Source organism: Sylvia atricapilla, chromosome 1, assembly GCF_009819655.1.
Source record: "Sylvia atricapilla isolate bSylAtr1 chromosome 1, bSylAtr1.pri, whole genome shotgun sequence".
Lineage (NCBI taxonomy): Eukaryota > Metazoa > Chordata > Aves > Passeriformes > Sylviidae > Sylvia > Sylvia atricapilla.
Genome location: NC_089140.1, coordinates 92944957 through 92959729, shown reverse-complemented (window position 1 = coordinate 92959729; position 14773 = coordinate 92944957). Strand labels below are relative to the sequence as shown.

At 42.0% G+C, this 14773-nt stretch overlaps 1 protein-coding gene across 1 annotated transcript in view; it reads right to left on the bottom strand.

Annotated features, from left to right (window-relative positions):
* Positions 1-14773, bottom strand: part of RIPOR2 (RHO family interacting cell polarization regulator 2) — a 52261-nt gene that overhangs the window by 15095 nt on the left and 22393 nt on the right. The window contains exons 7-14 of the mRNA XM_066328034.1: positions 12634-12783; positions 11650-11713; positions 7747-7790; positions 6366-6491; positions 4825-4973; positions 3686-3815; positions 3009-3155; positions 990-1679 (exon numbers count right to left, since the gene is read on the bottom strand). Coding sequence (XP_066184131.1) covers positions 990-1679; positions 3009-3155; positions 3686-3815; positions 4825-4973; positions 6366-6491; positions 7747-7790; positions 11650-11713; positions 12634-12783 — 1500 coding nt within the window. The remainder of the gene's footprint in view (positions 1-989; positions 1680-3008; positions 3156-3685; positions 3816-4824; positions 4974-6365; positions 6492-7746; positions 7791-11649; positions 11714-12633; positions 12784-14773) is intronic.

Below are 14773 nucleotides of genomic sequence, written 5' to 3'. Positions count from 1 at the left end.
GGGGCTGCAGGCTGTCAAAAAAAGCACTTAACTTGGCAAAGTACCAAGCAGCTGTAAACACCAATGGAAATAAGGACGTTAACAAAGGTTCTTTGTAAAAAGGTAATGCAGAAGAATAAATGATTCCCTGCTTCCTCCTCAGCCATGTTTCTGAATTATGAGGCTTAAATGACTAGCAGACCAACTTGCATATGAATATGAAGCATTTGAAATGATTATTTCCCATAAAATACTGTTTGCAGAGTAACGTGTCATGAGTTGTTATTCATGGGGGAGATACGAGTAACAGTGATCTGTAGAAAACATATTAACAAACACACATGCAAACCCCTTTTCTTTCAAATTTTAACATTATTTTCTGCATCTTGACGTAATGACAGAATGTCTCTCATGAAAATGGGTGAGGGAAAAAGGAAAAGGCCATGCCCAGGTGACACAGCGACAGCAACCCTCATTGATACTTGTGCTTCTAAATCCCTTTGGCAATTTGGAAAATTCAGCTTCTACGGCTACAAGGTCTGATCCTCAGCCAGTGTCGTTTTGCACAACTCCACAGAGTTCAGGGGTAGTGTGCTAAAGTACACCCACTGAGGATGTGACTCATAGATTTCAAAGGCAAAAGTTTGGCTATATTTGATCTCCAGTATGGCACAAGCAATGGGTTCACAAGTGGTGATTCATAATGGTTCACAAAGCGTTCAGAGAAGGGTGTAATTTAATTACCCTTCTGTCATAGCACCTTTTTCTCTTTCCCCCAGGTTTTGATACGAGATCTGTCGCTTGAGGACACAAGGCTATGATAAGCACATTGCTGACAAAAGTTTAAAAATGCAACATTGTGAAAGGATGCTCCAAGCAGGAGCAAATCTACTGCTATTAGGGAATTCTACTATTCTCCAGAAAGCCTACTTTGATGTTTGTGAGGCAGGCGAGGAGATTCTACTTGCTCAGATTTTCTTTAGGGTAGTATTTTCTGAAAATGTACTCACTTTTAGGATGTCATCTAGATGCATCACTTCTTGATCCAGGTCCTGAAACTCTTTATACTGCTCTTTATGTGGCTCAAGAGCTAAGAGAAGCCCTTGCAAGGCTTCCTCAATGCTTCCATCAAGATAAGACTTATATCCTTCTGATTCCCCACTAATGGATCCCTCACATGGCAGCCTCTCTGGGGTCAGGGGTGTCTCTGCTGATGTAAGCCTTTTGACCAGCTGCTTCGTGATGTTGCCCTCATAGGTATCCAGCTCCACAGGCTTGAGTTCTGAACCTTCATCCGTGTCCTGCAGGAGAGACACCGGGACACTCATTTCTACAAAGACACGATCGCTGCCAGCATCAGGGATTTTTTGGCAAACTTCAGGAGCTGCCCTTGGGGTGTTCTTGTTCTCAGCCACTGCTCCCTCTCCGTGGGACAGCAGGTCCTTTGGCTCAGCAACAGAGTCCCTGCGGGAGCTGCTGCTGCTACAGTCTAGGCTGGAGCTCTGGGAGGACTCGAGGGCTCGGTGCTGGGTGGAGGTCACAGTGATGTCAGGGCTGGAGCTGACATGAGCAGAGGACGACTCTGCTGAGTTGGCAGGGGGCACGGCATCTTCGTAAGGCAGGTCACCAAAAGTGAAGGAGAGAGGTCGTTTCTCAGTGGCTGCTGTCCCATTCTCAAATACATCATCTGGCAAATTCGACTGAAAAGATAATAGGGAGAAAATGCTTTTCATGCAGCATTGGAAAGAGGATAGAAATACAGCACGTGCCCAAGGAAGAAAAAGGCAAGGAAAAAGATTAAAGAAGCATTCAAGACTTGAAAAATGGAAAAAAATATTTCAAATCAAACTTCTGCTTTCATCTAGCACAGCTCCTCAATTTCAGCATGAAAACTGCTGGAAAACCTGGGCTCAGCATCTCTCTGCTAAATAGAGAACTCTAAGAAATGATCTCATGAAGAGGGACATGAATACTGCTCACCCTACTATATTCTCTCAAACAGCATTTCCAGTGCACTGCTCTAGTTCCTGTACCATGACTCTTTTTAATGGGATTGCATGTAAGCCATCTCTCATCTGCATTTTCTTACTCATTACAGATTTCCGTTCTACTTACTTCCTGACTTTTAAGTAGCAATCTGTAAAATATAACACAGTTTGCTCCAAAAGTTTCTCTAGTGTCATAGTGGTTAAATGGTAATAAAACTGTGCTATTTCTTTTTATCCCATGTCCTGCATATGGCATGGATGCCTGGAACAATTGTTGAACAAGAGCTATACAGGAGTCCCATCCAACATGAGGTTCTGCTGAAATAAGTCAGCAAAACTGGTAGTGTGTTGAGCAGGACACTGATCATTTAAGAAGCAAAACCAGCCTATGCAGACTCCAGACTTATCAGGGCAGATATGTTCATCTCTGACTGATGTATGGGGAAAAATCACTACAGGAGTCACAACCTGCCTCTCTGAACTCCAGACCTTGCTTTGTTATGTGGCCAGCTCACAGAAATGCATGGCATAGATGGAAGGCAACTACTATTTTGCTGACAATTTGCTGGAAAGAACTATAGGCATTCACATGTTGCTAAGCTCAAGGTTTAAATGTTCAAAACTTGAATGTTTTTTCTAGTATTATTAGCAGCTTTTTTTTTCCCTAAACATAATCATAATCAAAGGTTTATGTCTTCTTTCCCTTGACATGGGTATGCTTTTAGCTTTTGAAAGTCCTGTTACTGGGCAAAGGTAGAGTGTCAATCAGTGTAGCAGGTGATTTTTAAAAACACTGTTTGGCTTGTATTCCTGCCCTGTTCTCTGCCCACAGATAGTTGACTTCTGATCATTATCTCTATAGAAACCAAGAGGAATTTTTATTTAATGTGAGCTGCATGGGGTCACAGTTATGTCCTGCCCTCTAATCAGTCAGCAAAATGAGTGAGTTGCAACAGAGAGCAACACATGAAGCATGCGTGGGAATGGAAATGCCACACAAGAACTGAAAAAATCCTTCACCAAATGAAAACCAGGACTCACATATAGCTCTAGTCCTGCTTTTGGGCTTAGCCTGAGCGATGGCAGGTCACTAAAAGAGCGACTGCGACGAAGCTTGTCAAAGAAAGTGTCTTGAAGAGCATCTAAGATTGTCAACTTTGGCCTGTCTTGCAGGGGATGCAGCCATTTCTTCAACAGTTAAAGCAAAGAGGGTGTGAGGAAGGGCAAGTTAAATGAATGCTTTGTAGCAGAGTACTAAATTACAGGCATGGGATGCAGCACTCATAAAGTTAATCTCTGTACAGATGGCCTGATTAAGCATTCAGAATTCGATTCATGCAAAATATAGGAACACCCCATGAATATCTTCAGTACAGGGGCAAATTTTATCACAGGATACTTAAAAATACTTGTGCTATAATGGTTGTTTAACTACTGTTGCAAAATGAAAACACATTTTTTAAAGGTTATTAAAGTATCACAGCAGTTAGGCAGGAAGGATAGGTATGCATTAATTGGCCACATAGTTTCAAAGATGCCAGAATCATAGTCACCTTCTTTAGGATTAGCAGCTAGGAATGCACTTGCTTTATAAGTATTTGTAAAGATAACCTGCTGGAACCAGGGGAAAAAAGCTTACACATGTAAAGCAATGAAATGTTTGCAGTGTTTGCTCTAAGGTATCTCATTACATAAACACAAAGCCAAACAGAGCTTACAAAGAACGAGTGGTCCTTGAAGGTTGGTGTTTCAGGAGTGCCTTGGCTGTACATGGACATTCTCCTCTGGAGAGCAGATGCCTTGCTCACATTTCCTGTGGATGGGGTCAAGTCTTCAACATCAAAGGGGCTATGGATACACAAGCAAGAGGGGAGAAAACAAAAGGTTGTTAGGCTGGGCAAGAGGGACTTTCAGGTCCATAGAAGCTATTTTTGAAAGGGTGGTTTATTAGCACATCAAAACCCAGAGGTAGCAAGTTTTTAAACTGAAGTGTTTAAAGAAAATGTTGTTAATTAGACAGCAGTCTCAGAAGTGTGGTTTTCAGTTCTGATAAAAGTGTTCCCTCAGAAATCATTTATGTAGTGTAGTCTGATGCTATTCTTCTCACATGAAAAGTATTCTTGGATTTAAGTTGCCAAGTGTCACACATACTAATGAGAAAGGTGCTCAGCTATTAATAGAGCTGTTGCATTATAAAGGAAACCAGGAGCTGTTATTGCTGGCTTCATGTTTATTGTAAAAGGTTAAATGCATCGATGCTTCTTCAGAAATGACATTTAGCTACTTCATAAAAATGCAGTGAGAATTGGGTTTGTTCCCTAAGGCTACCAGCCCACCTATGCTGACCAATGTGAATAGAAAACACCAAGAGATTTCCTATCACTCTTGTGGTGTATGAAGCCCTCAAAAGGCTGCTTTTCAAGACTGGCAAGCTCCGGAACTTTGCTATGCTAGTGTAAATCCGTAAATCCAGCACTGATTTTTACACTGATTTTTAAAAATATTAAGTATCTATGTATCTATATATACGAGCACTCAGTTATATCCCATTTTTAAGCTTTAGGCAATTCAGAGATCTGTCATCACTAAGCAGTTCCCATACTTTGTAATGTCAGTCTTTACCAAACCAAATTTAACAGCTGAAACTGGGAACAACCTTCTTTACCACAGGAAAAGCCGGCAAACTGTGGCTGACTATGAACTACTTCTTGTATACCAAACTTGGGCCACAGTTCCTTCACAATGCTCCTTGGCAGGGAAAAATATGGAGAGAACAAGCCACATGGAGGAACCATTTTTCTTTGGTTGAAGTTTTACAGCTGATGGATTGACCAACTGACGGAGTTGTTCTACTTACTACCAGGTGATCTCAAGGTTCAGCTTTACTGTGCCAAGGTCATTGATGTCTACTGCAACCACCTGAGGCCGAGCTGCAAACAGGTCTTTTGTCTCACAGGTTACACTTCCCACAAGGATATGAGTAGCAAGCCCTTTAACTTCTGTGACCTGCAGGAGACAAGAACAGGATATTTAAGGCCTGACAAAGCATTGCAATCCTTGATCTCAAGATAATAGTTTTGATTGTCTGGTCTGGCCCCCTTGCTAAAAAGCTTCTAAAATATGATTGTTACATTACTTAAGGAAAAAAAATCTAGGGTTTGGTGGTGGTTTTGTTTTGGTTTTTCTAAGAAATGCTTATTTGCGTATGATCACGGTTCCATGTTTTCTTTATGTTTTTTATAGGAGTCAGAAGAGAACAACCATACTGGCTCAGACCAACAGGTTTTCTAGGCTTGTATTTGATCTTTTCACTAATGATAACATGAGGCCAAGGAAAGAGTGAGAACAGGGGGGGCATAAAGTGTCTCAGCAGTTGACAAATTCCTGACTGGGAATCTCCTGATGTAACCTTAGTAACCAATAATTAGTAATTCCCACGGGAGCTCTATTCCAGGCATTTCTCTCTTGTAACTCGAAGCCATGTCATCGTTTGCACCAAGGATGGCCTTTGGTGAGGATTTCCACAGATCTACTGCTGAGGAACCACCTCCATATATGTTGTTACAGTAAGAGTAGAGCACTATTCATATATAGAGATATATTTGCCTGGAAATTCAGAGTGACAGCTCTATATGCAGCTCCTACACAAATCAGCCTTTGGCTGTTTGCTTGAAATTCAGTTCTTGAACCTTTTATGTTAAAGTGTTTGGACAGAGTCCAAAATGGGAAGAGAATATACACATTAACCTTAATACTGGGATTCTTATGTACTATAAAAAGGGATTCTCTCTTAACTTTCCACCTTAAACCTGTGTATTAGATTGAGGAGAGTGACTCACCGTGTGTCACAACTTGCCTTTCATTGAAAACCTACTGTCTCACACATATGGGATTATTTTGGTTGTGGGTTTTGTAATCACCTGCATTTTTTTTTCATAATGTATTTGCAGTGTCTAAGTGGGCCATGTCCCTTAAGACTTTTAAGACATTCTTCTGTTTAAGCTACCTAACCAGGGACATCTAGAATGGTTTTTAGCAGCAATTTGTAGATGGGGGTCTAGAAATTGGGTATCTCTAGGTTGGAGGCTTACTGGAAAGAAAGCATACGGACTTCCTGCCAGGACTAAACTGTGTTGGGAGGCTGGGGCAATAAAGAGATGAAATAGTGATGGAAAGACTCCAGTTTGAGAAGAAAATCTCTCCCACAGCTTTCACAAACTGATTAGTCTTGTGATATTTAAACTGGACAATACTAGAATACTTTAGTAGGTGTGTATTAATTATGGCTCATTTCTAAAGAGCTTAATGATCTGCTTCTGTGTTTTTGCTGATGGTTCATAAGACAGGCTCTTGACTCCTGCCTTGCTTGCAGGCAAAGGAGTCAGCATGCATACATACCTTAATGGAGATCAGTCCAACAATGAGAGGGAGAAAAACCATCTCTTCTCCATCCCAACTCTGCTTGCCATTCACTTCTATTTTGCCTTTTAGTTTCCATCGCTGGCGACCGTAACGCATGAAAATCTATGAAAGAAAAATCCTTTTATTTTCTTGAGAAATCTGCTCTCACGAGGCACAAATATCACAAACAGAACTGGGAAAAGGGTCTGAAAAAGGTTGGAAGAGTTAGTGGTGTAGGTGCTGCCCATTCACATCCCATTGAGTCAGAAGGAAAAATCTACTGGAGGATCTCTCAGCTCTCCTAATTGCTCCTTTTAGTAATTTACCCTTCACCCAAGATTTTAACTTCATATAACTTGATGACTCATAACACAGCTGCAAGGCATTTAATTCCATTTACAGGGAAAGTGGCAAGGTGAGGGAGATTTGGGAGGGCAGGATGAAAGTACCCAGGGTCTATCCCAACATCTACAACTTGCTGGATCTTCTGCCTTCCCAGGCAGGTGAACTTTCAGCCATTCCCCATCAGAGACCTCCCCAGCTGTGAGGTTTTGGTTGTCTGATAATGGAAATGGATGACATCCATAGTGCAGTAACTCAGTTTGAAGCATCAAGAGCAGGAAGATCACTTTGGGAGACACCTGCACCAATCAACTGACCCCACAGAGGAACCAGGAGTGAGAGCAGCAGGAGTCATTTGTCACAGGGAATGAGAGTGGGAACAAATGAATCTATGGTCAAGGCAGCTAGGAAATACTGGCTGAGGGGATCCACTATCAATCCACTGCAAATTTCTTGCAAGGTTAGTTCTGTTCTGGTAGAGCTGAAGGCTTTAATTTTAATCCATCTCTAATTAATAGGCCCCTGATGTTCTCTACTGAAACACTGCAATGACCAGAGATCCTGATGCAGCCTCACAGCAGGTAACATCTGGTTCTTGAGAAATGAGAGAAATTCAGTGTCTTTCTTAGCTCTGTGATGAATTAGAGCCTATGCATTCAGTAAAGGATCCTTGCAAGGATGTGTTCCATTTGTCCTACGTGAATGGGATAGGGCATATGTTTTTTTCCCAGGGGAATTAGAAACTTTTGTCACAAATAATATTTTTCAAAAGCTAGAAAATAAAAGCTCATAGTTCTTCAAATAGCCATCACCTGTCTCTCTGCATGTAAAATCCAGGTCTTCTGACAGATGCCCTGACAAAAGCAGACATACAGAGAACTGCAACATTTTCCAGAGCACATATGGAAAAAATAATAGCTGTTTATAGAGGTGCTGTTGTGAAAAGGTTCTGTTCATCATGATATAAAAAAGCAGCAGAGGTATGCCTTCCTTTTGATTCTTTTACTATTTAATAAACAAACACGTATACACGTACCTCGTATTGATCTCCTGGGCAGAGCCGAGCGAAGCCAGCCAGACCTGAGAAAGAAAGAACAGAGAGGCTGTGGGAGAGCCTGGGCTGCCAAGCATGGCTGAGCCAAGAAGTGGGGTGCAGTGGTGTGCCCAGGGCCACCACTGCCACACTTGGACAGAAGAGAGCAACACTCTCCTGCAGCCCCCCCGCTGCTGTTCATGTCCCCCCTCTTACTGCTGCCTGTGCACCCTCCAAAGCAAGACAGCCTACCATCTTAATATTCTGTTTTCTTCTTTATTTTGTATAAAATTTGTTGGGCTGTGGTCTCTTGCACATGAAAGATTTACACCTTTCAGCTTTTTTCTCTATGAAAGCCTAAGGTTTCCTTTTATATAATAACTATAGAGAAGGGAAAAAGAGCTTCCTGACATCATCTGGCTTCAGCCACTCAGCTGAGAGCCCTTCCCATGGTGAGGTGTAGGCGAGCTGCTGATTCCCTTGTAGTGCTGCTGCTCAACGCTAACCTGACCCAGCTCTACACTTCAACACAGATTCCTTTTTAGTACATCTTCAGAGAGACACAGCAAGCAACAGGGGCTCCTTCTGCTTGGTGTTTCCATAACATTATCATTCCCATAACAGCTGAGTGTCTTTCAATAGTAAGTGCATCAGGAAATATGACTGACATCTGTAATACCAGATTAATCCCACTTTTCCCCAGAGCAGAAGTAGCACAGCAAAGCACTTGTGATCTGTGTGAGGTTTGGGGGTTTTTTAAGGTAGGACACAACAATGCTATTTTTGTATCAGCACTGTGCGTATGAAATTAAGGTCTCCTGAGGGATCATGCTGAAATCCAAGGGGAATTACCAGCCCTCTCCTGGCCTGCTGACCTGCTTTTCTACAGGATTCAGCTGGCTGTTTTTCCCACACAGGGAGCTTCTCCTTTCTCACAGATCCCCTCAGTATGTAGCCATTGCACTTGTTTTGGTATAAAAACTTACCTAGCTCTGCTGTGCGAGCCTAAATCTATGCCTCTAGTGTTGCTGTGCCCAAAGAAACTGTCTTGAGGCCATTTACAAAGCCTGTGGCAGACAAAGGGATGCCACAACAGAACATACAGGGGTGTGTTAAGATCAAGGCAAGTATAAGGAACCCTAGTGCTGGCTGCATTTGCAGGGATAAATTAGTCCTGCTAGCTGTACTGTAGAAGCAATTCAATCCCTGCATGCAGTCATGGACTGTCCCCATGATCTGCTTATTTGCCTCTTCCATTTCTTTGACCAGAAAATTTCTTTGCTCATCTTAGTGTTTAGCAGAACAGAGGGGCCCTTGCATAGAGCTCATATTACCAATTCCTTTCTAATTTATTTACTATTTATCAATAATTTAAGATTGCTAGCACTCCACCACTGCTTCTCTCTCCCCAGGCATGCTTTTGTAAGTGAATTTGATCTCTCCTGGGACACATCACCAAAAGCACGTGAGGAAAATAAAAGGTCCTTTCTTTGCCCAGTGGATGGGTAAGGAAACTCCAGCTTAAAACTCCATATAGATGTCTAGGTCTGTGAGCTGTGACTGGCCCAACCAGGCTGGTCAAGTCCTTTCAGCATGATGAAGAGGAGGCTAAATGCTGACTTGACAATAGGGGGTAAGTACTTTCACAGGAAACAAGTTTTTGGTGACTGAACGGCTTTTGGGAGATCAAAAAAAAAATGGCAGCAACCAATGGCTCTATCATACAGTTTCAAACATCAGTGCTATGTAAAAGCACTGGGCCTGTAATGCAGACAGGACAGGAGATTGCTTCTGGGGAGTCAGCATAAGTAATTACAGCATGTGCAGCTCTGCTGGTATGCAGGATGCTGGGCTTCTGGACTGTGGATGCTGGTGGTGGTTCTGTGCTGCAGAGCCACCAGTGTGTCAGGCCACTGTATTGTTCTCCCTTGTGTGAAACATCTGGGCTTTTCACCTCCTGCTGTCCTGGCTCTTCAAACAGCTGCAAGGGCACTTTCCTGTACATCACAACAGAACACACAGATTCCATACAGGAATTTCCACACCGGGTCTCCCTGGTAAATTTCAATAACTGATTAATCCTGATGAATTAACTGGTACATTTATTATCTTTATTTTGAAAAATTATTAGGCTTTTTTTTTTTCTATAAATATCAGTCATAAAAGCTCTGTGCAGCTCCCCTGCTTCCTGACAGCATTGTGTAGGTTGGCTTGCTTTCAGTGTAAGTGACAGAGGGCACAAAATAAAAATAACTTTCACTGGAATGGCTAGGAACAGATAAGCTTTGGGGAGAGGAATGCTTTGATTTTAAATTAGATCCTAAAGTTAGCTGGATATGCTGCAGTGTAACTTTAGGGGGGAACTTGCTGTGTGATCTGCAGGCTTTTGTGCCAGAGCTGTTGCAAGCCTTAGCAATAGCGACGGCTGTACTGTCCTACAGGATTCCTATTCCTAGGGAAAACTATCTAGATAGAAATCTCAGATGCCCTAATTAGAGAATACTTAATAGGGCATTTCTCTTTTCTGTTTTCTAATTTGGGCTTCTTTACATGATGCAAACTGTTCAGAAGCAGCTACTGCTTGTGCTTTGTGCTCTGCTCCCACATGTGAGTGCAGTACCTGCCTTTTCCAGAGCCCTTGAGTTCTGCCAGAGGATTTGGCATCCAAAAGAGAAGGGGCCAGACCTCTTAAGCCAAGACATTTGTGACACTGTGACACCTTCTGCAACATGTCCCACTGTCAGGAAATGTGCACTGCATTTACAGAAAGTGAAGAAATGCTCCAAGGGAGCTGGAAAATCTCTTTATACACTCTGTGACATTGTTTCATTCAGCATGTCCATGTTGTGGTTCTGCAGTGTGTCCCCGCACAGAAATATCTGGCTCAGTCTCTGTGTGTTCATCTAAAACCTGAGGGACAGAACTAGGAGAATTCCAACATCTGCTGCAATTGTTTTCTCTAATATGAGAGTGCAGAGCAGCTATTTTAATTTAATCTAAGATTAATCTTAATCTTACACAATGCAATCATAGGAAACAACTGTGGCAAGGCAGGCAGAATCAAAACCTTGTATGAGATTTGTGAGCTCTCAAAACTCTACCAGCAATGCTGTGGGTGTTTTAAATGGCAAGATATCAAGTGAAGAATTAAGAGTTCATGAATATTTAGATGCTGATTTGTTTTATAGAACTATTCTCATGCCAGTGACTGAAGATCCAAAAGAGATATCCCCTCCCAATCTCTTCTTTAAGACATTGAGTCTTAAAGGGATAACAGCATCAGCAATACCTGATGATCCATTGAAGCTTCAAGTAAAACTGATTCCATTGTATTCAAACCCATAAACTCTCCGTAATAAAGACAAAGAATAAAACAGAAAGGTGAATGCCATCACAGAGTTATCTAGGAAAACTATCTCCAGCTTTTTGCTGCTTTTACATTTAGTCAAAAATAGTATTGGTCACAATTAGCAAAAGTAAATGAGTTAGAAATAGCTGATGTCAAATTAAGAAGGTATTTTAAATTTCAAGTTCAACTCCATGGAAATTCAGGTAATTTCCCAGCCACCTTCTCAAAGAATTACTGAAATAGAGGCAAAAATTATAGCAGCCTTCAAAATCGAATTGCTTTGGCTGTCGGAAGGAGTCTTTGTGGGCGGCTGTTAGTCTAGAAAACAAACAGCAGAATGTCAGGAAGTCTGTAAGCATTGGTGGTCTGTTTCTGTAATCCTTTCCAGTGGTCAGGGGTGTAAACTGGGGGGTTTGAAGGCTCAGCAATGGGTGGGGGGGGTGGGAAACCCCACCTGTCATAAATACATGTCACAAAGCATGTCTCAATTCCCTCACCAATGTGTGCAGCAAATGCTACTCCTTCTGAGAAAGAAGGGAAAGGTGAAATACACTTACCTTTCATCTTGATGCAAAACTCCCCCAATAAGTTTTCCAGCTCTGCTTCTATGGTACACATGTTCTATGTAGGAAAAGAGAACAGTGAGGTCAGACAAAATTTCTTTGGGTTTTTTTTTTTTTTTAAGGTCTGTTTGTAAAGATATATTATGCTAGGCGAATTAAAGTTACTTCACAATAAAATCAATCTCAGAAGCGTCCTTCTTGCTTAGCTAGATCTGGCCCTAAAAAGTGGCAGCTATGCCTGCTTCTTTTGACACTGCAATCCTGTGCTCCTCTGCTGCTGTGTGCTAATCCTTCTGATGGCAAAAAGAGGATCTGCCCTTGGAGTGTAACCTGCTCACTCTTCCAGCCCTCTCCAGCCAGAACTTGTGCCAACAGCAGCAGCTCTATGCCAAAGTGGCTCCCAGCATGATTTAATCTCTCAAGAAACATGAACTACATTAAGAAAGAAGACTGTGAGAGACTGGGTATTAGACCCTCTCCAGCTCTTCCTTCAGATCTTGGAAGGTTATCACAGTTTATGTGCCAGGATGTTTCCAACACTATTAGACTGTTGTTCATCAACTACTGCCTGTTTAATAAAATAGATTTCAATCACAGCAAGTGCAACTTGTAGGATGCAGCATATGTCTATAGGCACATGGTTTCCAGTCAATCTGCCATCCCTAAATCTGCAGGCTGGAAGGAGGAAATTGGAGTTTAAGTAGGGTTAGGGCAGATTTATGCTTTTGCTTTTGTGCTGAGTTCCTAGGCATAACCAGGCTCTAATAGAGTTTAAACTATTATTTCAAGGAACTCTTTGGGCCCAGGTCTTTGTCAGTCATCAGGTATTCACCTGAAGAAAAACAAATACTAATTCTTCTTTGCTGAGTTTGCTTTTATTTATTCTATCTTGATGAAACGCTCCCTGAAATCAGTGGCAAAGTTCCCATGGCTTTTAAACAGCGTGAGAGTGAAAAGAATGAACTGAGGAGGAGGTACCTCTGTGTACTCCTTGTAGCTCCTGTTGATTTCAGTCAAACTCTCACGAGCTGCTTTGCTGGCAGGAGACATTGCAAAAGCTTGCTTCATTTTGCTGGCACCATCACAGAGACGTCTTTGGATACAATAGGCTTCATAAAGCTCATCCACCTAGTGAGAACAAGGAAAATGTGCTGAGAAGAAACCCAGAAAATTCAGCAAAATAAATCCAACACAATGGAGTAATTTTCATTAAAAGAAAACTCAGCTGAACCATTATATCCAATGGAGGGGCTGAGGAAATGAAGCTGTGATAGTGTTACAGTCTGTGGGAAAGAAACACAAGATAAAAGTAACTTCCTCTGTAAAAATATCAATAGAGCAACAGTAGATGCCAGCAATTCACCTTCTTGCCCTGTATGCCTCTAAGCATTGCTACTGGTGTTCTCCCCATCCTACCAGAGAGGCAGGAATGCAGCCAGTTTCTCAAACATCTCACTGTGGAAAAGCTTTTTAAAAGGCAACTGCAATGCCCATGCTGCCAAATGTGACTGGAAGTGGTAAATGACACATTTAACAGGGTCAGCAGTGGCTTTGGTTCCCTAATATCAGCCATGGATCAAGGCTGTTGCAATATTTGACTAATGGGTAGTATTGGAAGCTGGGAGTGATATTTTGAATTCTTACCCTCAATCTTCCAGAAACTGGGAGTCATACTAGGAATCAGCACAAGTGAAGGGCTTATAAACAGCTGAAGTCAAGTCAAAAAAGTGTTTTGAATTTCAACCCCCCCCAGACATTTACATCTAGTCATCTTTTTACGCTTCTTTTACATAACCCAGTGACCCAACATACTGTAAATGAGCTGGAAGGTTTGCAAAACATAGTCACACTGTTTGAAGTCTCACCTGGATCTAGCTTCAGAGGGGCAATGGATTTACACACCTTGTGGTTTGGTTTCCCTTTTCCCTCTAATCCCTGTACTCAATGTATACATTTACACCGTGTAATATATGCACATATATATATACCAGCTATATATACTGGTTTATATTTTTGTAAACTAAATCTGTCAGATACAGAAGATGTGGGTTTTCTAACCTCACTATCAGGGTGAGAAGAACAGGAATGGAAGAAGCTGTCTCTTCTTTTGGCTTCTAATGTCCTTCCTAAAACAGGATGATATTTGGGTTTTATCTAAAATAACTTTTTCCATTGTTATCTCCAAAAATCAAGAAGTCACTCTGTGTCCCACAGTGCTCCTGCTCAGTACTGGATTTTCATGGCAGAATTTCTATGAAAGCATCCAGCACCTTGGCTTCATCAGTCTGTGACTGCTGCATTAGAGATGAGCCTCATGTGACAATCCAGGCATGTTTCAAATCCCATTTTCCAAGCCTGCTTAACCTCTAAAAAAAAAAAACCATGCTGTTGCTAATTTGTTTGGAATGGGACTTGTCTTCCTGATGGCTTCAAAGCTCTGGGTCAATTTTTAAAAGGCTATCTTGGATAACTGGTGGCTGAAGCCTCTGACCTGAGGGCACCCTACCCAAAACATGGAATGCTTTGCAAAGTGAAAGAGTTTAGCATAAAGTAATGAAGACACAGGTAGCATTTTGCCATTTTGAAGTTACAAAAAAAGCTTTCTGCACTCATATTGACTTCTGTTTCTCTTGCAAGCCAGCAAACTAAAGATGGCTACTATAAATAGCTGTCACTTGGTATTCACTTCTGACATCAGAGTGGAGCCTTGGTCCAGGACTTGATAGCCTGCTCCTGCCCATGTGAGTGTGGCTAGGACATGTTCATCTGCTCCCCAAGCATGTGGGATGTGCTGTTGTGCACCTCGTCCTCCTTGCTTTGCTTCCTTCACACAGCAGTGGCTGGTAAAAGACAGAAGGCATCTCTGTGTCCCTGATTAAATACTGCTGCAAAAAACCCTTCTCTGTCATTAGAACCAAAGATGTTTCTCCACCTGCCCAAGCCTGTGGCTTTAACGCCACACACTCAGTTCCTTTTGTCTCTGTTGCCATGGGTTACAGAGAGTGAACTCATGCAGTTGGCAAGCCTGAGTAACAGTGACCAGCGTTACCTCTTGCGTTTGGTGCTTTTCACTCTTATTATAAGTCCAGAAACCATTAGCTCTGAGCAGGCTGAAGTG